Source organism: Emys orbicularis, chromosome 3 (genome assembly GCF_028017835.1).
Source record: "Emys orbicularis isolate rEmyOrb1 chromosome 3, rEmyOrb1.hap1, whole genome shotgun sequence".
Classification (NCBI taxonomy): domain Eukaryota; kingdom Metazoa; phylum Chordata; order Testudines; family Emydidae; genus Emys; species Emys orbicularis.
Genome location: NC_088685.1, coordinates 164166643 through 164191908, shown reverse-complemented (window position 1 = coordinate 164191908; position 25266 = coordinate 164166643). Strand labels below are relative to the sequence as shown.

Here is a 25266-nt window from a genome sequence, read left to right as displayed (position 1 = left end):
CCATTCAGTTTGGTTAGTGGGGGCTTTCAGCACATGGACCCAAATTTTCAAGAATCCTATAAATTTGGTGCCTAACTTGCAATAACATGCACCTGGTTTTTGTAATTGCTGAGTACCCACTCCTTCCATTGTCATGGGGATCTGTGAGCACTCAGCATCTCTGAAAATCAGACCCATGGTGTCCTAATCTGAACACCCAAAATTTGAGACACCCATACTTGGTGACTTCTTTTGAAAATATGGGCCATAGTTCCTAGAGTGATTGAATTTTGTTAATTCCATTTGCTGGTGACTTTAAAGCTGATGCCATATTTATTAAAACTTAAACCAAGGAAGTTATATTCTATCCATTTGTCAGGGAAAGCTGAAGCATGGCCCATACTTCTTTCCTACCATGCCACAGGTGGAAATGGATTTAGAATATTTAAGTAACTGTCAAGCCACAAGCAAAAATGTAACTACAAAAATTTGTTTTATAGCACTAATAATATGAACCATGAACAACCCTCCCAGCTACGAGATTGTCCTTACAGTTTGCATTTCTATAACACTGGATTTCTTTTTCACTTTTTTTTCTTTCAGAATTTGGTAAGAAAGGTTATTTAAAAACCAGTCTACATCTTGATGGTCTTCAGGCCACTGCATGTACTGACTCCTTTGCACAAAGACTCTAATCGGTTTGTATTTCATCAACTGATACTGAGAAAGTGACCCAACCACAACCATAATGAGGACATCTTTCAGGTCACAAAAGTATCTGCTCTGGGCAAAATTAAAGGCTTCCACGCACCACCCATCCTTGAGGAACTGCCTTGTCACAATGCAAATGGTCTTCCTGCTGTTCCAAATGGCATCACGGATGTTGGTGATCTGTTCCTCCCCAGGCAGGAAATCTCTTTCTTCAAAGCACAAAGTAAATCTGTTTTTCTCAGAGTACTGAGAGTCCAGGTGCTTTATCAATGAATTTTGGACCCACTCAAAGTCTCTGCTGCTGTAGCATAAATATGCATCATATTGATATGCACTTGTATCTATTGCTTGCTTACGTTCTTTTAGCATAGCACCTTTGATGGTCTTATACCAGACAAAACAAGTCCCCCGAAAGTGACTAAAAATGATGACTGCTGTTAGGAACATTATCAGAGTGACTGAAGTGAAGATGAACAGTGAGAACTGTAGAGGCTTCTGGAGTTCGTCTTCATTACAGCCATCAAGTGCCACTGAAGAGAGTGGAACCCTTGTTAAAAAAGGTGGGAGTATACAGTATGTGTCATTTTCTGAGCCAGCTAAGGTCACATTGGTTTGATTTAACCGTGCTGTCCAGGTGTTTAAACTGCAATCACAGAAAAACCTGTTATTTGTTATATCCAGGATACTCAAAGTCATGAAGAGCTCAAGGGCAGGTGAAAGAAGTTGGTTTTCAGACATATTAAGTGTCTTTAGGCTCTCAGGGAAAACACCAGGAGAAAGATAAGACAACAGGTTGGAGGCTAGGTTAAGTCTGTTTAATGATGTTAGACCACTAAAAATATCCTGTGGAAGGGTAGTAAGGTAGTTGTTGTTCAGGTGGAGCACCTCTAGTTTGGAAAGTGCCCTGAACACATCCAAACATAAACCTCTGTCCCACACAAGCTTTAACATGTTTTCTCCTAGATCCAAGTAGACTAACTGGTTATTTTCTATAACATCAACACTTTTAACACAATAAGATAAACGATTTTGTCTTAACAAGATATACTTCACATCTGGAACTTGTAAAAGAATATAAAGATCACCCAGATTGTCCAGTCTGTTTCTTTCCAAGATAAGGACTGTTGCATTTATTCTCTGGTTACTTACAGATAATAGCTTATTGTCACTTAAATGAAGAGTGATCATGGCTGGGAAAGAAGGGAGAGTTTTAATGGCATTGTCCCGGAGATCCACCAACTTTAACCTTCTTAAATCCCTGAACGAATTCCCAGCAATTACTCCAATATGATTTTGTTGCAAATCAATATGCATCACATTCTGAAGCCCCTCAAAAGTATAATCGTACAGCTCCCCCAGAATGTTATATGACAGGTTGAGAGTTCCTAGGTTTCCCAGACCAAAAAATGCTTGTTTTTGGATCTGATTTATCTTGTTGTTGTGAAGGTTCAGCAATTCCAGATCACCAAGGCTCTGAAATACATAAGGATTGAGAGAGAAAATAGAACCATGTGAAATATCCAGTAAGCGAACGCCACTTCTTGCTAGCCCTGCAAATGTATCTTGGTCTGGATCTTTTAAGTTCTTAAAGCCAAATCCTGGACCCATTATGTGATGGCTCAGCTTCAAAAAAACAATTGAAGTCCCATTCACAGCTGTGCAGAAGTGTTGCATTATATCTACACCCCAGCCATTACCACCAAGATCCAGGGTGTCCAGGGCTATGTTTTTGAAAGGATTTCCACACTTGGCCCAGTCCATAGAAATTGAGTAGTATAATTTATTAGAATTGAGAATAAACAATTGGAAGAATTTTCCCTGGAAGCTATCAAGGTTTCCTTCACATAAGATGGGTATCCAGTTGTATTTCAGGTCCACAATTTGCAAGGATTTTAGACGGTAAAATAAGCGATGAGGGCGAAGGCTTTTGATCTTGTTTCCAGAAAGATCCAAATATTCTAAGGAGATCATATCTCGAAGATAGTCTTCTTCCAGAATGGACTCCTCAAGACTGTTGTGATATAGCCGGAGTATTTGTACATTTGACAACTTCACAAAAGCATCAGGATCGAGATGAAGTATCTTATTGTCTCCTAAATCTAAGTTTCGAAGGTTTGGCAGGTTCCTAAAAGCTGCTTTCCCTATGGTAACAGAAAAGACAAGCTGGGTTCCAATTTCCAAAATCTGCAACTGTTCCAGCAGAGGGAAGGAGGATGCATTCACTTGCCTGATTTTGTTGAAATTTAGCCAGAGTATAACTGTATTATTGGGCACAGGTGGAACCTCGGTGAGGTTACAAAAATAATACCTGGCAATTTGGCCATCGGAATAGCAGCTTGTAAATGCAAATATTTCTTTGGCTACCAGTGACATTCCTAAGAGAAATACTAGATGATGTAACATTGTGATGCTGCATGAAAAGAGAGAGAAAGTTGTAAGAACAAAATATAAAATTGGCTGTCTGACCAATAAAGTTTTGTAGCAAAGTTTTAATGCAACAGAATAAAAAACCAAGGCCAAGATTTTCAAATCATGAGGGATTTTGGGTGCATGTGTTTTTGAGTATACAATCTGAAACACTTTAAAGGGAGCTGATGTTCAGTGGATGGGCTCCAGAAAATGGTGAGCAACCCACTCTAAAAATCAAGTTCCATGCAAAGTATTTTAAGATGGGCACCCAAAAATTATTGGTCACTTTTGAAAATCTTGGTCCAAATATTTAACAGTTGCACCCCTGATGTGACAACACTGGTACATTACCCTGAAACTCATTCCTTATTCAAAGTTAGCCAGACTGTTTTTTAAAAGTTTGGATAGTATGGTCAGAGGCTTTAGGTTAACACAAGTATTGAGATAATCACCTACCCTTCTGAACAGTGTAATCACTGCCATGTTCCTCCCCACTCCTCATTGCTAGTGGGGCTAGGTCAGACAATTCCAATGGATAACAATGACATGTCATAATAGTCTCACAGACAAGGCACTTCCAGAAATAGTATTAAAAAAAATAGCATGCTTTCTTTTTGGAGCACCCATAAGATTTCTGGTCATCAGCGGAGTAACTCTGAATTGAACACAGCAGAGTTTGACTCAGCTATAGGTTTAAAAGGAAAAGGCTCATTTGGAGTTTCAGAATCTCTGGGACTATTCCAGTAACATGAAGTTGTTTTTTATGGTGAGAGCAATGCTTTAAAAGCATACACAGGAAAGAGGTTGATGGGGAGGATATAGTAATTAAATAGTCCTTAGTAATCATTCTTATTGCTATTAGTCATCTTAAAATATTCGCCAGTACAAATGAAGCTCGCAAGAGATCTAGCATATGGTATTAAGGTCACTGATTTATTGTGTGGGACAAATCTACTGTTTACAGCCTACTGCTTATTAAAAGATTACATTTGATGTACTGTAGACAGTCAGATTTTGCATAGCAATGCGTGAATGTAATGAATGCATCTAACTGATGTATACTTCGGGGTTTTCCCCACTCTGGATTTCTTCATGCATACTGTCAGCTAAACGTCTCTCGTTTAAACTGTAATCTCTTCAGAGCAATCACTGTCCTTACGTTGCCTACTGCATAACACAGAGCAAGATGGGATAACTCACATGACTGGAGTACTATCATGGATGGATATAAACTGTTCAGGAAGGACAGGCAGGGCAGAAAAGGTGGGGGAGTTGCATTGTATGTAAGAGAGGAGTATGACTGCTCAGAGCTCCGCTATGAAACTGCAGAAAAACCTGAGTGTCTCTGGATAAAGTTGAGAAGTGTGAGCAACAAGGGTGATGTTGTGGTCGGAGTCTGCTATAGACCACCAGACCAGGGGGATGAGGTGGACGAGGCTTTCTTCTGGCAACTAGCAGAAGTTGCTAGATCGCAGGCCCTGGTTCTCATGGGAGACTTTAATCATCCTGATATCTGCTGGGAGAGCAATACAGCGGTGCACAGACAATCCAGGAAGTTTTTGGAAAGTGTAGGGGACAATTTCCTGGTGCAAGTGCTGGAGGAACCAACTAGGGGCAGAGCTTTTCTTGACCTGCTGCTCACAAACAGGGAAGAATTAGTAGGGGAAGCAAAAGTGGATGGGAACCTGGGAGGCAGTGACCATGAGATGGTCGAGTTCAGGATCCTGACACAAGGAAGAAAGGAGAGCAGCAGAATACGGACCCTGGACTTCAGAAAAGCAGACTTTGACTCCCTCAGGGAACAGATGGGCAGGATCCCCTGGGAGAATAACATGAAGGGCAAAGGGGTCCAGGAGAGCTGGCTGTATTTTAAAGAATCCTTATTGCGGTTGCAGGAACAAACCATCCCGATGTGTAGAAAGAATAGTAAATATGGCAGGCGACCTGCTTGGCTAAACAGTGAAATCCTTGCTGATCTTAAACACAAAAAAGAAGCTTACAAGAAGTGGAAGATTGGACAAATGACCAGGGAGGAGTATAAAAATATTGCTCAGGCATGCAGGAGTGAAATCAGGAAGGCCAAATCACACTTGGAGTTGCAGCTAGCAAGAGATGTTAAGAGTAACATGACGGGTTTCTTCAGGTATGTTAGCAACAAGAAGAAAGTCAAGGAAAGTGTGGGACCCTTACTGAATGAGGGAGGCAACCTAGTGACTGAGGATGTGGAAAAAGCTAATGTACTCAATGATTTTTTTGCCTCTGTCTTCACAAACAAGGTCAGCTCCCAGACTGCTGCACTGGGCAGCACAATATGGGGAGAAGGTGACCAGCCCTCTGTGGAGAAAGAAGTGGTTCGGGACTATTTAGAAAAACTGGACGTGCACAAGTCCATGGGGCCGGATGTGCTGCATCCGAGGGTGCTAAAGGAGTTGGCGGATGAGATTGCAGAGCCATTAGCCATTATTTTTGAAAACTCATGGCGATCGGGGGAGGTCCCGGATGACTGGAAAAAGGCTAATGTAGTGCCCATCTTTAAAAAAGGGAAGAAGGAGGATCCGGGGAACTACAGGCCAGTCAGCCTCACCTCAGTCCCTGGAAAAATCATGGAGCAGGTCCTCAAGGAATCAATTATGAAACATTTAGAGGAGAGGAAAGTGATCAGGAACAGTCAGCATGGATTCACCAAGGGGAAGTCGTGCCTGACTAACCTAATTGCCTTCTATGATGAGATAACTGGCTCTGTGGATGAGGGGAAAGCAGTGGATGTGTTATTCCTTGACTTTAGCAAAGCTTTTGATACGGTCTCCCACAGTATTCTTGCCGCCAAGTTAAAGAAGTATGGGCTGGATGAATGGACTGTAAGGTGGATAGAAAGCTGGCTAGATCGTCGGGCTCAACGGGTAGTGATCAATGGCTCCATGTCTAGTTGGCAGCCGGTTTCAAGCGGAGTGCCCCAAGGGTCGGTCCTGGGGCCGGTTTTGTTTAATATCTTTATTAATGATCTGGAGGATGGAGTGGACTGCACTCTCAGCAAGTCTGCCGATGACACTAAACTAGGAGGCGTGGTAGATACACTAGAGGGTAGGGATCGGATACAGAGGGACCTAGACAAATTAGAGGACTGGGCCAAAAGAAACCTGATGAGGTTCAACAAGGGCAAGTGCAGAGTCCTGCACTTGGGACGGAAGAATCCCATGCACAGCTACAGACTAGGGACCGAATGGCTAGGTAGCAGTTCTGCAGAAAAGGACCTAGGGGTCACAGTGGACGAGAAGCTGGATATGAGTCAACAGTGTGCTCTTGTTGCCAAGAAGGCTAACGGCCTTTTGGGCTGTATAAGTAGGGGCATTGCCAGCAGATCGAGGGACGTGATCGTTCCCCTTTATTTGACATTGGTGAGGCCTCATCTGGAGTACTGTGTCCAGTTTTGGGCCCCACACTACAAGAAGGATGTGGAAAAATTGGAAAGAGTCCAGCGGAGGGCAACAAAAATGATTAGGGGTCTGGAGCGCATGATTTATGAGGAGAGGCTGAGGGAACTGGGATTGTTTAGTCTCCAGAAGAGAAGAATGAGGGGGGATTTGATAGCAGCCTACAACTACCTGAAGGGGGGTTCCAAAGAGGATGGAACTCGGCTGTTCTCAATGGTGGCAGATGACAGAACAAGGAGCAATGGTCTCAAGTTGCAGTGGGGGAGGTCTAGGTTGGATATTAGGAAACACTATTTCACTAGGAGGGTGGTGAAGCACTGGAATGTGTTACCTAGGGAGGTGGTGGAGTCTCCTTCCTTGGAGGTTTTTAAGGCCCGGCTTGACAAAGCCCTGGCTGGGATGATTTAGTTGGGAATTGGTCCTGCTTTGAGCAGGGGGTTGGACTAGATGACCTCCTGAGGTCCCTTCCAACCCTGATATTCTATGATTCTATGATTCTATGATGTCAGCACTAAAAGGACTACTTGCATGCTTTTGTTTAATATGTATTTACTAAAGATTGCAACTACCCGCCTCTCCTTTCTAAAAAGCATTCACTGAAATGTTTACTTGGCTGACAACCAGAGTAAGAATTTTTGTACCCTACAGCCTAATGTGTTCAAACTTAATAAGCATAAGTTTTTGTCAAACCAAATCCCTGCTGGCCATATAGTGGTTGCTAAATAAATTTACTTCATAGAGAAAAAGATAGGCCCTGAGCCAGTAATTAACAAGTAGGTCAATCCCATTAATTGTTGTTATTGATTGACTGTACTGTTTCACTAATGGCAGAGATTTCCCAGAAGCATCACAGTAAGAGTCAGGCCTGGTCTACACTAACCCCCAAATTCGAACTAAGGTACGCAACTTCAGCTACGTGAATAATGTAGCTGAAGTCGACATACCTTAGTTCGAACTTACCGCGGTTCAGACGCGGTCCACACGCGGCAGGCAGGCTCCCCGTTGACTCCGCGGTACTCCTCTCGCCGAGCTGGAGTACCGCAGTCGACGGCGAGCGCTTCCGGGATCGATGTATCGCGTCCAGACCAGACGCGATAAATCGAACCCGGAAGTTCGATTGCCAGCTGTCGAACTACCGCGGTAGTGTAGACCTGGCCTAAATGATTTCAAGATTCTATGCTGAACTCAGCTCTGTAGTAGTGAAACCATGAATACGGTTTGTTTAGTACTCACAAGTTTTACAGACTTTTGAGACAGTAAAAAAAAAAAAAAAAAGGTACATTGCAAACAGTAAATTACACACTTATCCAGTTTAATTCACAGACTGGACAACAGGGATTCCAATGGTACTGCAGCATTGTCAACTCTCGCAATTTTATCATGAATCTCACAATATTTGGTAGTTTTTCTGTTAAAGCCCCGTGTTCCTCCAGTCATATGATTACATTAGAATCTCAGCTGTCCTATTTATTTATTTTTAAATTAAGTTTCTAGTTGTCATGGCTGCAGAGAAAAGTTTGAAAATATGTACCCTAAATGCTCAAACACTAGACAGCACATAAAAATAATCCACCAATAATTCTTGAACAGGACTGATGTTGGCAATACTGGAGAAGAGGCCACATCCTGAAGACCCTACACACTGTCTTTACTCAAGCAAAATACCCACTAAGATTAATGCATAGTTTGCTTGAGTAAGGAATTCAGGATTTGGGCCAAAGAAAGTAAATTGCAGGCATGGACAACAGAAATCTAATGGGCCATCCTGATTATCACTACAAAAATTTTTTTTTTTCTCCTTTTGATAATAGCCCACCTTGATTGATTACTCTCATTGCAGTTGGTATATCAACACCCATTTTTTCATGTTCTCTGTGTATATATATCTTCCTACTGTATTTTCCACTGCATGCATCCGATGAAGTGGATGAAGTGGGTTTTAGCCCACGAAAGCTTATGCTCAAATAAATTTGTTAGTCTCTAAGGTGCCACAAGTACTCCTGTTCTTTTTGCTGATACAGACTAACACGGCTACCACTCTGAAAGAAATCTAATGGATATTTTGACAAAATCTCTAGGGGATTATCCTCGATAATTTAATTTGCAAAGGGCTCTTTTACTATTTGTCTTTTCTATCCCAGAGGTTTGGTCAAACCTGCCTTTTAAGAGATACACCGTCAACAGTGAATATATATATTTTTAAAAACCTTTATTTGTTACTAAAAACTCCTTAGATTATTAAAAAAATTATTATACATTTCACCATTTAGACTCCTTGTTTACGTTTTCCACTTCACTCGCTTGGGCCCTAAAATAGACTGGTGAGTTTCACTTTTATTTATTACCATGGTGGTGCTTATATTCACCACTATATTTGATGTTGCAAATATAATGTCTCTAATCTCCAAGTATCACATGCTATTATTTTATTAAACATTTGTCTTTCACTTTCAGGATGAACACTTCTGTGCCTGCTATTTGTCCAAACATTTTTGTTTTTTAAGTTTAAGCAAAATCACAGAATTAACAAAACAAAGCCACAAGTAAAATAACGGCCGTGGTGCAGGCAAGCAATATAAATCTAGCACTAGGTGAACTGCAACAGGTTCAGATTGAGGATCTCAGAAAATGGAGGGGAACTGGGGCAATTTTTGATGGAAAAAGAAATCTCATTTTTACGTCAGAAAAATGTTTTGTTGAAAAATTCTCCAACCCTTTATAGTTCGTGGTTTGGCTGCTATCAGATGTTAAGGAGGTATCCATCAGGCCATGTGTCCTCATATAATCCCGCCTTTATCTCGAGTCTGCTTGCAGGGAGGGGCTAATGGATAAACTGTTTGCTCCTCCAATATTTTCGTGGGACCAGTGTCCTCCTGGAAACTTGGACCTTTGTGTGGAATGGCAAGAGTGATGACAAAAAGCGACCTTTTCCATTCACTCTTGTCACAGGGAGCAGTTCAGAACCACTCCTTACATCAGTGGTTCTTTCTATTAGCAAAACAATCTACATAATCTAAATCTAGAGGTAGCTGATAGCATTCCTTTAACACAATATAACATGGAAAACTGCACGGAGGATCAGTAAAAATATATTTGTTTAGCCATAAAACCGACTGGAGTTGTGTGTTGCTGGAGCGAATTTAATTGACATTCCACAGTGTTTTGCAAATTCCACTAGGAGTCCAACTATTTTTAAATGAATGACAGCATCAGCTTTATCTCCATAGGGAGCTGAAAAGTATGTGTGTGTGTGGGGGGAGTGGAAATAAGATAGAACAGCATGGGAAGTTCTGTCTCTCTGGGCTTGTCTACAGATTAAAACTTGTATTGCTTTACCTATACTGTGAGAGTTAAATTGGTACAACACCCTAGCGTGTACATGCATATACTAAGCCTGATCTACACCTAAAATGTAGATCAACTTAGTTATTCTGCTCAGGGGTGCGAAAAATTCACATCCCGAGAGACGCAGTTAAGCCAACCTAAGACACCACTAGGTTGACGGAAGAATTCGTCCATCATCCTAGCTCCAGCCTTTCAAGGGAGTGGATTTACTACAGCGATGGGAAACCCTTCCATTGCTGTAGCTAGTGTCTATGCTGCAACACTTGCAGTATAGTCATACCCCGATCTAGCATATCCCATGGTGGAAGGGGAATACGTTCTACCAGTGTAAAGGACCTTTATACCAGTACGACTGCGTCCAGCATATGGGATATACCAGTATAAATACTTCTGTAAAAAAAAAAAAAATCTCACCCTTAACTGAGCTAATTATACTGGTGCAACTTCCAGATGTAGACCAGGCTACTCTTTCTGTTGTTGAAGCATAAACAAGAATCTATTCTTTGCCCTTTACTGGTGCAATGCGATCTGACCAAAGATTTAATGTATGCAGAACTTACTGACAGACCAGATGGCATTTTAACCTAAAAAAATCTGTTTGGTCACTTATATGGCCGCATCAGGGTCGTAGCTGAGCACCCAAGATGTTTCGGGCAAACACGTTCCTGCTCCAAAATAACCTTGCAGAAATCCTAAGTACACTACCCAGTTACACCTCTACCCCAATATAACGCGGTCCTCGGGAGCCCAAAAATCTCACCGCCTTATAGGTGAGACCGCGTTATATCGGGTTCGGTCCAGTACGGCGTACTGGCAAGAGCCGGTACGCCGTGCCGGACTGGACCGGCTTCCCCTGTGGTGATTTAAAGGGCCTGGTGCTCCAGCTGCTGTGGGGAGCCCCAGGTCCTTTAAATCACCGCCGGAGCTCTGGCAGCAGGGCTCGGGTGGGGATTTAAAGGGCCCGAGGCTCCACATGAATTCGGATATAACGTGGTAAAGCAGCGGGGCTCGAGTGGCGCCTTAAAGGGCCCGGAGCTCCCCGCTGCTTTACCGCGTTATATCCGAATTCGTGTTATATCGGGTTGCATTCTATCGGGGTAGAGGTGTACTTGGGCTATGTATCCACACCAGCCTTGTTGAGAAGAGGGATTAGGTAACCGGTTAATATGTTATTGAGAACCATGGCATTGAAAGTTCCAGATCCATGGCTGCAGGATTTAGACACATGAATCCAAGCTTCATTTTGTTTTCCTGCCTAGGCGTCAGAAGAAATAAAAAAAAACGGAGACCGGGAGAGTTGGGAACGGGGAGGCTCACGTGACTCCTAGACCTTGCTCTAGCAAGTAACGTACCCTTAGCTATAACAGATGGGTCCTCCCACCATCCAGCTCTTAGTGTAGCAGGAAGGGAACTTCTATAATGAGAAGTGGAGCTTCACCTGCCCCATGACCGACCAGTGAGTGTGTATGTTGAGACTCCATCTCAGTATTCCAGCTCCAGGCTCTGAGTTCCCTCTCAGCAGGGGTTAAACTGGCTCAGTAAAAACAGATCAGGTTACCTTAGCATAAAACTGGCCTACTCTACAGCTCTAAGCAGTTTCTGAAACTCTTTTGAGGTGAACTGGTTTTAAAACTGGTTAGAAGATTTCCCAGTGTAGATGAAAGGAAGCACTCTTGCTGACTGTAGTTTTAGGGTGAATTTTGCAGTAGGCCTTTTGTGGAATCTCAGTGTTCTCCTAAGGGCATCTGGTGAATGAAGAAATCCCATTGGTAGGAGAAGGGGAGGGACACTGAGAGGAGCACTAGCTAATCTAAAGAACCGTCCATTGAAGCAAAGCACTCACCATTCCCCTCTTTAAAAAAAGCAGCATATTTATAACCAAAGCATTTGTTCAACAGTTTTTGTTTTTTAAGCAATGCAGACCTGATGGTTTTTGCCAAGTGTTGCCAATAAAGCTAATTAGATCAGGGAAGGATGTTGCCATCCTGTTTGGATTTACATTGTCCCTGCCAATACTTGAGAATGTTTGCTCACTTTTTTAGACAGGAAAGGAAACAAATTTGCTGTCTGAAGTGTAGGGTAAATTTTGCATATCTCCCAGAACCTGCAAATACTGGCAAGTCTTTTGTGCGGATTCAGCATTCATCAGCATGTATACTCTCTGCATGTTGGACAGGTTTCCTTTGAGGATGAGAACTGATAGGTCAGACTTATCACAACACTTTCAAAAGACAAGCCTGGGAGCTGAAAGTTGTAATTTTGCTAGACACTAAATATCATGGTCTTAATAAAGCCACTGGTGTTATGGCTTACTACAACAATGTGTAACCCACTAACCCCCTTTTTTGTCCTATGCTGGGGGTGTTAATGGGCCCCTTTGCCTTGAATGGTCCCTAACTACTTATGCTAAACTATCTGTTCAATGTTGTATTTAGCTGTGACACTCTCAGTACCTTTCGCAGACCTGAAGAAGAGTCCTGTGTAGATCAAAAAACTTGTCTCGCTCACCAACACCAGTGGGTCCAATAAAAGATATTCCCTCACCCACCTTGTCTCCTATCTGCCCCCCCCCCCCCCCGGGACTCCTGCCCCAACCAACCCCCCTGTTCCCTGACGGCCCCTCTGGGACCCCTGCCCTATCCACACACACTCGCTCCCTGGACCCCTGCTGCCCCATCCAACCCCTCCTCTCATTCCTGATGGCCCCCCTGGAACTCCTGCCCCATCCAACCACCCCTTCTCCCTGTCCCCTGACTGCCCTCTGCCACCCCATCCAACCCCCTCTCCCCCCCGACCACCCTGACCTCTATCCACATCCCCGCCCTCTGACCACCACCCCCGAACTCCCCTGCCCTCTCTCCATCCCCCCCGCTACCTGCCCCCTTGCCACACTGCCTGGAGCACCAGTGGCTGGTGGCGCTACAGCCGCGCCGCCCAGCTGGAGCTGGGCCACGCCGCTGCCGCCACCACGCAGCACAGAGCACTGGGTCAGGCTGGGCTCTGCAGCTGCGCTGCCCCAGGAACTCACAGCCCCACCTCCCAGAGCATTACACCCACAGTGGGGCGAGCCTCCCGGGCCAGGAGCTCAGGGGCCGGGCAGGACGGTCCTGCGGGCCGTATGTGGCCCGCGGGCCATGGTTTGCCCACCTCTGCCCTAGCCTGTCTGAGCTATTGAAGGCCTCAAATCATGGTTTAAAGACTTCAAGGTGCAGAGAATCCTCCAGCAAGTGACCCATGCCCCATGCTGCAGAGGAAGGCGAAACCCCCCCCAGTGCCTCTGCCAATCTTCCCTGGAGGAAAATTCCTTCCCGACCCCAAATATGGCGATCAGCTAAACCCGGAACATGTGGGCAAGACTCACCAGCCAGACACCCAGGAAAGAATTCTCTGTAGTAACTCAGATCCCACCCCATCTAACATCCCATCACAGGCCACTGGGCATATTTACTGCTAATAGTCAAAGATCAATTAATTGCCAAATTTAGGCTATCCCATCATACCACTCCCTCCATAAACTTATCACACTTAGTCTTGAAGCCAGATACGTCTTTTGCCTCCACTGCTCCCCTTGGAAGGCTGTTCCAAATTTCATGCCTCTGATGGTTAGAAACCTTTGTCTAATTTCAAGTCTAAACTTCCGGATGGCCAGTTTATATTCATTTGTTCTTGTGTCCACATTGGTACTTAGCTTAAATAATTCCTCTGCCTTCCTTGTATTTATCCCTCTGATATATTTATATAGAGCAATCATATCTCCCCTCAGCCTTCTTTTGGTTAGACTAAACAAGCCAAGCTCTTTGAGTCTCCTTTCATAAAACAGGTTTTCCATTCCTCGGATCATCCTAGTAGCCCTTCTCTGTACCTGTTCCAGTTTGAATTCATCCTTCTTAAACATGGGAGACCAGAACTGCACACAGTATTCCAGATGAGGTCTCACCAGTGCCTTGTATAATGGTACTAACACCTCCTTATCTCTACTGGAAATACCTCACCTGATGCATCCCAAGACCAAAAAGGTTGAGAACCACTGCTCTAAGACATGTTTATAGCTCCCGATGACTCCCAATGAGCTATCCGCCATTTGAACATAGTCTGAGTGTTCCAACCACAAACCATCCCCTCCCTCTCACTGGCATGTCCCCTCTACTGGACAAAGGAGCTGATTCTGCTCGTTATTCCAGCTGAGGATTCTGCCACAGTGGGGAAATTTCTCAGCAGGCCAGATGGGTCAGTTTCCGGCCCTTTGTGTTGCTAGTGTCTCTCAAAACAGCAGTGAAGTCGGAGAGAATTTGGCCTTTTTGAAAAGGGCTAATAGTATCAGTGTGATTCATTTGAAGCACTTTAAGACAGTCAATTAAGACAACTAACTGATCCCTACAACACTCTTGTGAGGACAAGTATTACCCTCATTTTACCTCTGGAGAAACGGAGGCAGAGATGTTAAAGGACTTGCCCAGAGCCACAGAACCAGGATTAGAGCTCAGTTGCTCCTGGCTCACAAACCCAAACTCAATCTGTGTTGACTCTCAATATTCCTTGAAAACTCCCACATGAGAAGAATTTTAATTGCTCTGATTAGAATAGGAATTGCCACAGGGAAGAATCTGTGTGTTTTTAAATATGTTTTTTTTAATCTAGTCATTGAGCAACCAAGAAGATTAGTAGTTATTCTGAACCATGTCTCAAACAAAGCAGCAGTTAGAACAGAGATGAGGGATCCTTAGATACTCTCACAAGTTAATTAGAAATGCAGCCAAGACCAAAACTCTGACCTGGAAGGATCAGAAAGGTAACAGGAAAGAACTTGGGCAGTTATAGGCTGGCTAGAGACAGCCCTTATTTACAAAAGGGAGGTCAGGGTTGACAAAACTGATTAAAATCTTTGAGGAAATGGCAATGAAGAGTAGATGGTGAGTAATGCACAGAATGTACTCTAGAGCTTCAAGTAGAGTTTCAATAGAGTATTGTCTTCAAGGTTAAAGTGTGTATAAAGTTAACAAGCACAAGTATAATGGTGAAATTAGTTGACTAAAAAAAACAAACCTTAACCAACTTGGCTTGGTAACAGAAGCCAGAGAACATTGGTAAGTAGTGAAGACAAAGCCTTAGCCAAAGTAATGTTTTACAGCGAGATAACAAACGCAACAGCTAATTTGCTGTAAAAGCCTAAATGGAGACAAGGCACCTGTCTGACCCATGGCTGACCTTGCCTAGTTTACCTCAATAAAATGAAAGTGACCCGTCTCCTCTATGTTTTTACAGTGGGATAGGTAAAAACACACTTGGCTTTGTCAGGGAAGACCAGCATTGAATGGCTACAGAGCAGATAGGTGGTAAGTGACATGTTAGGACCAACACTCACTCCTTGATGCTTATCTTGTTTATGCTATACATCAAGGAACTGGCAAAAGGAATAGGCAGGCCAGTGCCTAGAACTAAGGCCTGGTCTACACTAACCCCCAAATTCGAACTAAGGTACGCAACTTCAGCTACGTGAATAACGTAGCTGAAGTCGACATACCTTAGTTCGAACTTACCGCGGTTCAGACGCGGTCCACACGCGGCAGGCAGGCTCCCCGTCGACTCCGCGGTACTCCTCTCGCCGAGCTGGAGTACCGCAGTCGACGGCGAGCGCTTCCGGGATCGATTTATCGCGTCCAGACCAGACGCGATAAATCGAACCCGGAAGTTCGATTGCCAGCTGTCGAACTACCGCGGTAGTGTAGACCTGGCCTAAGAGTGACAGCTGATACCCAAGGGGGACATATCTACTTCTACAGGTAATTAGGAAAAATGGGGTTGAGGAGGCTCATGCAACTTAATGCGAAGCAATTAGGAGAGGACTGGACAAACAGCAAAAGAGACATATTCAAGGTGATAAAAGATTGCCAGAGCCTGATGAAAAAAAGGAGGGGGACTGATGAGAAGAGATGCTTAAACCCCATCTTCTCAATGTCTGGGAGGAGTTAGGAGTGCAAAGAGAACAGAGGTTTGTATCACTCGCAGAAAAAGAGCACAAGTAGCAGACACGATGACCTCTGGAGTATGGTGCACAGTTGTGAGGCTAAGAAATACTGAGAGTACAGAAAAGGGTAACAAAGGTAATAAAGGCTCTCCAGGGTCCTAGACATCATGTTAAGAGATCTTTAAAAACATGAACTGAGTGTAAAACAATGCAGTGAAGTTTGCCTGAGTCTGCAGCCAGCCTGAAACACTAGCTTTGAGAGCTATGAACAGCTCAATGGAGTTTTAACTCTGAAACCTAAAGATGACCATTTAAATGTTAACATTGTTAACTATTTCACTGCTGATTGTTTTAAGAAATATCCAGCTAAATATGCTTACCTCACAATCCCAAACCATCTCTGATGCCTTCTCAGCTTCTCAAAGATCCTATTGCCCCCGGATCCAGCTGACAAAACCTTATGATGTAACCAATGGGAGTTGCTGGATGTTAAACACTATTGGAAAAATTGAGTAATTTATTTAGGTCTCTAACTTTAGATGCCCAAGTTTGAACATTTTGGCCTAGACGCACAGCACACAGAAGAAGGAGAGAAGAAGAGGGAACATTTTGGCACAGGCTATTGATGTAATCTCTTACTCACATTAAAAAAAATCATGTCATGGGATCTACACCATCCACAAAGACCAAAGATGAGCATGCTCCCCTGCCGACCTCAGAAAATTAAAAGGTTCTGTTTCTCTGGCAGGGTCAAAAAGCAGACAGACCTGTGGTTGGGGTATGGTATGTCTGGAATACTGGATAGAACTACGCTTGGGAGCAACTGTGTAGGAACTTACAATTTACAACTTACAAAAGAGTGTCTGCGGCAAAGCCATGTGCATAGCTCCACTTTCTCCTGGAATGAAGATAGAGAAAAGTCAGATTTTGAGAGACACTGGCTTAGCTTTCTTCTGAAGTAGGGCCTAGGACAGAACACACTTGAAACGGGCTGTAACTTATTTTTACAGCATCATAAATGTGACTGGAGTTGTACAGACACCTACAAGTGACATGTCATTGCACTAGAGAACTTTCTGTGTGAGACATAAGGATATAGGGTGAAGAGCGGGAATAGAGGGAGTGAGAAAGCTCATGAGAGAGGTCTATTATTGTGTAGAGCACCTCATTAGTTCCTCTGAATTTAAAAAAATGGAGTAACAGTTAGGTGCACTGTCCAAAGGGGGGCTGAGGAAGCAGTGACCCATAGAAAGCTGATTGGTGAGTTCTGAGGAGGTATATGGAGGTACAGGATGTACTGGGCCAGGAAGGCTGTTCTAGGCATGAGGAAATGAAAGGAGTTACTTGTCAGAAGGAGAGACGAGAAACACCATGTGGCAGAGCTTGGGACACGCAGAGGGGGCAACTAAAGATGAGATCTCAGAAGCTAAGAATCACTTCATCCATTGGGGGAAAAGCAGTGCTTTTGTGTCTTGCTATCCATTAAGCGATAGCGTGGTCAACCCTTGCAATAAGTGTTCTTTTTCTTAAAGCCTGAATTCATGTAAGTATAAGGGGAAAAACCCCACCACACTAAATTTCGCTCTCTCATGCTTGCAGAGAAAAACTTGAAATGAGAGGTTACTTAGTGTAACTGAAGGTTCTTCAAGATGTGTGATCCCTATCTGTATTCCACACGTGACGTGGGTACACATGTGCACCACGCGCCCCAGTGCGGAAATTCTTCAAAGCAGTGTCTGGTCTTCCCTGACAAAACTAGTTGTGTTGTTACCTTGTGATAGCTTTGTTTGTCTGAAGTGTCCGATAAAGCTGATGGAAGAGAAGATCCGAGGTCTGGAGATGCAGGTGGAAATTCTGGTTGAGTTTCAAAGGGGATTTGAACAGATGATGGAGGGAAGGCGAGAGGAGACTGAAGGGAAAAATCAAGACTTGCAGATGCAAGCTGGACTGAAGAACTCTATGGGGAGACAGACTGCTGGGTGAGGAAAGTGGCCAATGGAAGCACATGACTATAAGAACCAGGTAGAGGAAAAGACCAGCTACTGAAGGAGAAATAGAGCTCAGGAACAGGTTTGCGGAGCTGGAAAATGAAGAAGGGGCACAGCAGGCTGTAACAGAAGGTGGGAGGACAAGGAAGAAGAGAAGAATGTCTAGTCTTATAAGAAGAGAGGAAAGAGTCAAAGATGGGAAAAGTTCAGAGCTCCAGGGGGATTCAGGATGACTTGCAGAAATTGCAAATGAGAATAAAAGACAAGAGGACTTGCAGTCAGAAAGAACAGGAGGAAACCTGGAGAATTACACCAGGAAGAGGTAGGTCTACATGATTGGTGACTTCCTACTAAGAAGAACAGGCCAGTCACCAGAGCTGATCCGGAGAGCAGAAGGATGTGCTGTCTGACAGGAGCTAAAATAGGGGATGTGGACCTGAGACTGAAGAGGATCCTAATGGGAGCAGGAAAGAATCCAATGATTGTCCTTCATGTGGGAACAAATGACACAGCTAGATTCTCGCTGAAATGCATCATGGGAAGCTATGCCAGACTGGGGAAGATGCTTAAGGAAATGGAGGCTCAGGTGATCTTCAGTAGGATTCTGCCTGTCCCTAGGGGAGGAGAATGAGGGCAAGACAAGATTATGATGATCGGTGCTATAAGGAGGGTTTGGGGATGTTTGACCACTGGGAGGCATTCATAGGCAGAGGACTGTTCTCCTGGGATGGACTCCACCTGAGGAGGGAGGGAAATAGACTTCTGAGATGGAGGTTGGCACAACTGATTAAAAGAGCTTTAAACTAGGAACTCGGGGGAGACGGTTGGGAGATGCTCATATAATCTCCACAGTATTTGCAGCATACACCGCAATTTGGAGAGCCGAGTTTGTCACTAGTTTTCCTTCATCCAGAAAAGACTGGAATTGGGCTCAGTCTTCCACTGGGAGTTTGTCTCTGAAATCTGCAGGTCAGATGTAGGTGTTGAAATCATATTTTGCTAATAAGGCTTGGTAATTAGCTATACAAAATTGCAGACATGCAGAGAAGACCTTCCTACTAGGAGGTCCAGTGTCTTTGGGCCCTACTCTGCCGGAATGGATTTCTGTAACCTAGTTCTTTCCATGTCCGCCTGTACCAACAGCAAGTTAGGGGTAGGATGGGAAAATATAAAGTCAACTTCCTTGGCAGGAACAAAGTAGCGTCTTTTTGGCATAGGGGCACAAGATGCAGGTATGTGCCAAACTGCTCTGGCCAGATCTAATATAGGCTCATTAATTGGAAGAGCTATTCTGGTCGGGCCTTGTGGTTGTAAAATGTCCAAGAACCAGTGTTGAGGGTCCTGGATCTCTTCCAATGGGATCCGTAGATCATTAGCGACCCTTTGCAACAGCTCCTGGTATTGCTGATGGTTATCCGGCAGAGAGGACAACAAAGGAGTGACAGCATCGTCCAGGGATGATAAGGAAGTCCCCGTCAGAACTGTTGGTACTGTCGGAACCAGTTCCAGCTCTTCCTCCTCATACACCAACAGATCCAGCTGCCGAGAGGGAAAGGAGCGGTATGACACGTGAGAGGGGTCTGGGTGTCTGCCATAAGGTCCCAAGGCCCCAAAAAGGCAAGAAGGAGGGTTCCATCAGCCTTGGTAGTCCCAATCTGTACCAGGTCTCTTTGGGGGTTCGTATCCAGAGTGCTGGTAGGTAGCCTCTTGAATGCCTGTCGGGATTCCTATGCTTTCTCGGAGATACTGGTGCCTCCATCTCCTCTAGCTCTTCCGATTCCAATTCCATTGGTAGTAGTGGCACTGTTGGTACTGCGGCACTCCTGCCCGGGGGATGTAACTGCTCCTGAGACATCAGTAACAATTCCTCCACCAGGCTTAAGGATTTCTCTCAGGAGGGCAGGGCCCACGAAGAGCAGAGACTGTGGATAACAGACAAATATATCCTTCGGGGTTACGAAGGTCTCTGTAGGGCCCAGAGTCCAGGGAGTTCCAGCTAGGATGCCTGAAGAACCTGGCTCATCTGTTGCTATTGTTCAGTCTTTAGATAAATAGCTCTGCACTGATGATGGGTCTGGACTTGCATTCATTGATGAACTGGCAAGTATCTGTCTTTTCGCTTCGGTCTTGCTGTCACTACCTGAACTACCTGGATCCCTTTTCTTTCATGCCTCACCCTCCAACCTGGGGGGGAGGTCTTTGGTGGAGCGGGTTCCATTTGCAACATCGCACCTGACCTGGACTGACTCGGGGAGGAAATGCATTTCTTATGGACAGTCCTCTGTGGGGATCTATCCTTGTGCCCATGAGAATGCCCCTTTACTTTCATGGAAAGCACAGTAAGAGTCATCTTTGGGCTTTGGTGGTAATGGCTCTGCTCTGAGGCCGATGCTTGGAGGGGCGCTGTTAGTCAGTTGAGGCCACTGTACAGGGATGTCTCGCAGGCCCAGGTTAGAGCGAGGCCTAATAGCCTCCTCCATCAGAAACTTCCTAAGACAGAGCTCTCATGCCTCGCTAGTTCTGGGTGGAAAAGATTAGCAGATACAGCACTTTGCAGATATATGTGCTTCACCCAGGCAGTGCAGGCACCGTTGATGCCCATCACTGATGGAGAAGGAGCAAGAGCAGGAGACACAATTCTTGAATCCTGGGACTCTGGGCATAGTCCCCCGATTGAGGGGTAAGGAGGACTTATCCTATACTAACTATAAATTTATGCTAACTATAACTACTAAACTAGATATAAAGCTATTTACAAGGAGTTGAGTTTGCAGGTTATGCACAGAAGGACACGATTCCAACTCAGGCCATGCAGCAGTAAGAAGGAACTGGAGAGGCATTGACCTGCATTGCTTTGTATACCCTTGGTCAAGAGCACGAGGGAAGCTACTGCGCATGTGTGGGTCAATGGACACTGCTCTGAAGAATTTCCAGACTCGGGCGCATGATGCTCATGCATAGCCATGTGTGGGATACACATAGGGACCAGCACTCGAAGAACTGGGACGTCCCCCCACCCAAAGGTTCAACTCTACAATTCAAATAAAAAGACCCCAAAGGTATTATTTTTTAAAATTGCATGATTTTTAAGCCAATCACAGTTTATAAATCTTAACTACAGAGACAGATAAACATGTATCTACTCACCCTATGCAAAGGGAAGTCAACTCACATGGTATAAAAAGATATTTGTGGCAGTATAGACTCACTGCAAAAAGTTCAGCTAGCCGAGATAAGGAAGATGCAAACAAAAGAAATGAAGGAGTGCAATAGGCTTGGGGAGTAGCCAATTTTCTATAGATTCCAAAGTCTCGCACCAAATTACAAATAGGGCCACTAGATTCCAGCCAGTTCACAGAAAACCCTGGCCAAACCTTAAGCCTTTGTCAAAACTGCTGCCCCCGACCAAGACGAGATATTTTAGGGAAATGTTCTGAGTCTGGGGAGGTGGTGGTGGCCGCAGGAGGCTCCCCAGTACTCACTCCAGCAGCTGGAAGCTATCTGGCTGGGCTAGGTGCGACACATTGCACTCTTCTTCTGCCACAACACAGGACATGCCCAGACTCACATGTATGTTCCTGCTTTAACCTGAGTTAATTGAGAACCAGTACTACCCCTGCAAGGCCATTCTAACTGATAATCTTATTTAGGGGTATATCAATTGTGTAACTGAGCCTATCCTCAAAACCAACTAATTCTCTTTCAGAGCAATATTGCCTGAACATTTACTGATGTTGACATAAGTTCCTTTTTACAGGCTATGCCTTCATCCACTGGAGACAGACTGTTACTGTTTATCATCCACTTATGACCACTTGAGCCTGTCCCTCATGTAGTTGCTCTCTAAAGCAGTGGTTCTCAAACTTTTATATTGGTAACCCCATTCACACAGCAAGCCTCTGTGTGCAACCCCCCTTTTAAATTAAAAACACTTCTTTACATATTTAACACCATTATAAATGCTGGAAGCAAAGTGGGGTTTGAGGTGAAGGCTGACAGCCCGCGACCCCCCACATAATAATCTCGTGACCCCCTGAGGGGTCCCGACCCCCAGTTTGAGAACTTCTGCTCTAAAGCAAAGAGCCAGCACCAGATAACCTCCCTAGCTCTCTTCTCAGCCCTTGAATAAGACTGCATACAAAAAAACTCAGGTTCAACAGCTTCTGCAGAGATAGCCAAGGTACCCTGAAGATGACTTTGCATCAATAAATCTTTTTGACATCAAATCCTCCACTTACACCTCAGCAATGATGGCTTGGAAAATGGCTGTCTATAAAAATAAGTAATTTATAGTTTTTTCATCAAATAAAAATGTGCAGTTGGAGGCTGTAATTAATATATAACTGAAAATTAAGCTCCTAGAATTAAAGGTATGCATTCCCCTGAATTATCTCCCCAATGAGTTGATAGACAAGCTTCTCAGGATTATCTGAATGTTTCATTCTGTAGTCATTATACTTTCTAGCTTCCACTAAACATCATAATCAATTTACTAAAACAATGAGGCTTTTGTCTAGATTTGAAATCTTCCCAATCCCAATTATCTACAGAATTTATAGTATCAGTTGTTTACGTACATGTAACTTACTTGCTTTTACTATAACAGGCAGGTGCTGTAGATGATAGTTGAATAACCAGGATGAAAGGCAGCTTTGCATATGAAAAGGAGCCAATAGTGAAGAACAGTCAATTAGATATCATCTTTAATCCAATTAAAGGTTAATCAATGGCTGAAAGATTTTAGTTTGGACTCCTCTCATACCTGAACTGGTTCCAAACCAGATTCCATTTTACATAATGCCCCAGCATTCCCAGGAGTAGGGGCAGAGAGGAGGAAGGTTCACCTAACTGTTCCCAGTCTGTAAATAAAGAAAAAGTAAATTAAGAGTGGAATTTTTGAAAGCATGAAGTGATGGCTTAACTGCTCCCATTAAAATAATGGGAGATTTATCATTGGTGTCAGTGGAAGCAGGATTTGACCAACACTGAGTGCTTTTAAAAATGCTTCCCTAAGTCTTTATAATGTGACTAACTGTTTGCCATGCCTTTCTTACCTAAGCCATATATTCTAATTGGCTTTATTTACTAGATCAAAAATGGGATAAACAAACAAAAATTTAAAAAGGCAGTATTGTAGACTAAGAGCAGGACGAAGACATAGGAACACCTGGGTTTGATTTCCAGCACTGGTACTCTGGGTTTTGGTTTGCTCCTCTGTAAAAGGGGGATAATAATATTTAGTGGTGGTGGAAGGAGTGATTACATTTTTCAAAGCAATGTACGAGCATTATTTAATAAAGAGCTAGCAGAGTGCCCAAAATTCTTCCATGCCCAGATGCCAGGGTGGATAAAAATCAATGATATTTTTTATCTGATTTTTTTTTATTTAAATCGGATATTTTTGATAATTTTTTCCTCAAAAAGCATTTTATCTAAAGATAGTTTTAATTAAGATACATTATAGCTCAAAGATATCTCATCATGGAATAGGGATTATAAATTCTAATTCTATAGTATGAGACAATATATTCATGTAATGTTTAAGAAAACTTTTGTAAATGAGTTCCAATAGTTCATGGATTAGGGACCCAATTTTATGAGGTTCCACAGGCTTCTGTATAGATTATTTAGGTTAATCTTTCTATCTATCCAAAGAACTCAGTGCTCAGTCTAGAAGATACCATCAGAGATGCTTATTTTTGCAGGTCTCAAACTGTGGATTTGTGTCTCCAGAGGTAACATGCTTGTTAACAGCAAAAATGTTGTAAAATAAATAAATAATATATAGAGGTGAGAAATAACAGACCTCAACTCTATTGTCCCTCTGCAAATTTGTGTACACAAAGTCAATCCCCTAACTCTCTCTAAAAGTGCAAAGTTTCAAAAAGTTCAATGAATAGAAGATTGTTGGGGGCGGAATAGATCTGGACAAGAAGTCTGGAGATAAATGTGAGAAGTGATGGACATATGCTTGTTTTGTTAAAATATTATATGTTTGCTGTTGAAGAAAAAAAATCCAGAATACTTAACGTTGTTGGTTTAGTTAAATAAAACAATTTAAATGTCTGTCTGGTGATGATCTCCGCCTAATACAGCATGGCAAAACAATCCTCCAAATATTAATGATTAACCTGTTGAATTGGAGATAGTTCACCTCCCAATGATTTCATAAATATCTGCTTCAATTACCTTTGGTAAATGAAATAACCAAACAATCATTCATTTTCTCATATAGCTGTAAAACTAATCTGAAAAGTTTTCAAAATAAATCACTGTTTAAAAATGTATAGTGTCAGTGTGTACCTTCTAAAAATGAAACCTACATCTATCTCTGAGTTGTGAAGAAGGGATTAAGGTTATAAAAACCAACAAGAATGAACTTTTATGGAGAAAACCATGATTAAATCGAGTCTTCCTGACTAGTGATTTAAATCATGATTTAAATCAAATCCACCATGCCAGATGCCAGCACTTCTTTTCTCTTATCAGCTTGAGTGTAGAATAAGAAGGGATAACCTTCCTTTGCTGAGCTACACACAGAAAAGAGGAATGCTCTCAGATATTTGGCCTGGTTTTTAGAAGGGCTGAACATCCTCACTCCCCCAATGTCAATGCTCCACCTCTTTGAAATTCATGCTGCTGCTGTCCCTCTGTATCCACTATGATGCTCAGCACACAGGTCTTGCTCACTGCTTGTTGCTCATCTGAGATAGGTCAGTAGTGGCATGGGATCTGTGTTATCTCCTCTGCAGCAGGGTCTTAAAACCACTTAAAATCACTCAGTCCGTGTTTGCTTTTATTGATTTTGTGCCAGGCAGGCCAATGTCCAGAAATCTTACATAATGTCATTCTAGAACAATTGCTTTGTGCAATGTGGACAGCCACCTCAGTTGTTTTTTATGGACTCTCACGCCAGCTGATATCTATTTAATCACCATGTGACAATTTGCAACTAAAATCAGTGCTAAATCCATATATGATAAACAACACAGCTCACAGCTTGAAATTGAAGTGTACAAATGTTATAGTTGCTTGGAGTGTTGTGCAGTGTGAATGTTGTGAAAGAGGAAAGTGGGGATATGGCTACACTGCAATTAGACGCCTGTAGCTGGGCTATGCCAGCTGACTTGGACTCATGGGGCTCCGGCTAAGTGGCTGTTTACTCGTGGGGTAGACTTTTAGGCTCGCTGAGTCTTAGAGCCTGGGCTCCAGCTTGAGTCCGAAGGTTTACAGTGCAATCAAACAGCCTGTTAGCCCAAGCCCTGCGTCAGCTGGAACAGGTCAGACATGAGTTTTTAATTACAATGTAGAGTCTGGAATCCTAGGCTCTATTCATGACTGGCTGTGTGACCTTTGGCAAATCACTTTAAGTCCCCTTCCTCCAATGAGCCCTGTGTGCCTCAGTTTTTCCATTTATAAAATGGGACTAAACTACTTC

The 25266-nt window shown here is 43.4% G+C and overlaps 1 protein-coding gene across 1 annotated transcript; it reads right to left on the bottom strand.

Moving 5' to 3' along the window:
- Window positions 1-513: 513 nt before the first annotated feature.
- TLR5 (toll like receptor 5) lies at window positions 514-22637 on the bottom strand. Its single transcript, XM_065401529.1, has 3 exons — window positions 22591-22637; window positions 22413-22478; window positions 514-3100 (listed from the first exon to the last, which is right to left on the bottom strand). Exons 1-3 carry the CDS (start codon window positions 22635-22637, stop codon window positions 514-516), a joined length of 2700 nt encoding a protein of 899 aa, XP_065257601.1.
- Between the last annotated feature and the right edge of the window lie 2629 nt (window positions 22638-25266).

What these genes read in the sequence shown, in the direction of transcription:
- TLR5 (XM_065401529.1), bottom strand. Translation starts at nt 22,637, where the DNA reads ATGCTGGGGCATTATGTAAAATGGAATCTGGTTTGGAACCAGTTCAG. An exon ending in CTGGTTTGGAACCAGTTCAG is followed by an intron (nt 22,479 to 22,590) that starts GTATGAGAGGAG and finishes TCATATGCAAAG; the next exon opens with CTGCCTTTCATCCTGGTTAT. An exon ending in GTTATAGTAAAAGCAAGTAA is followed by an intron (nt 3,101 to 22,412) that starts GTTACATGTACG and finishes CTTTTCATGCAG; the next exon opens with CATCACAATGTTACATCATC.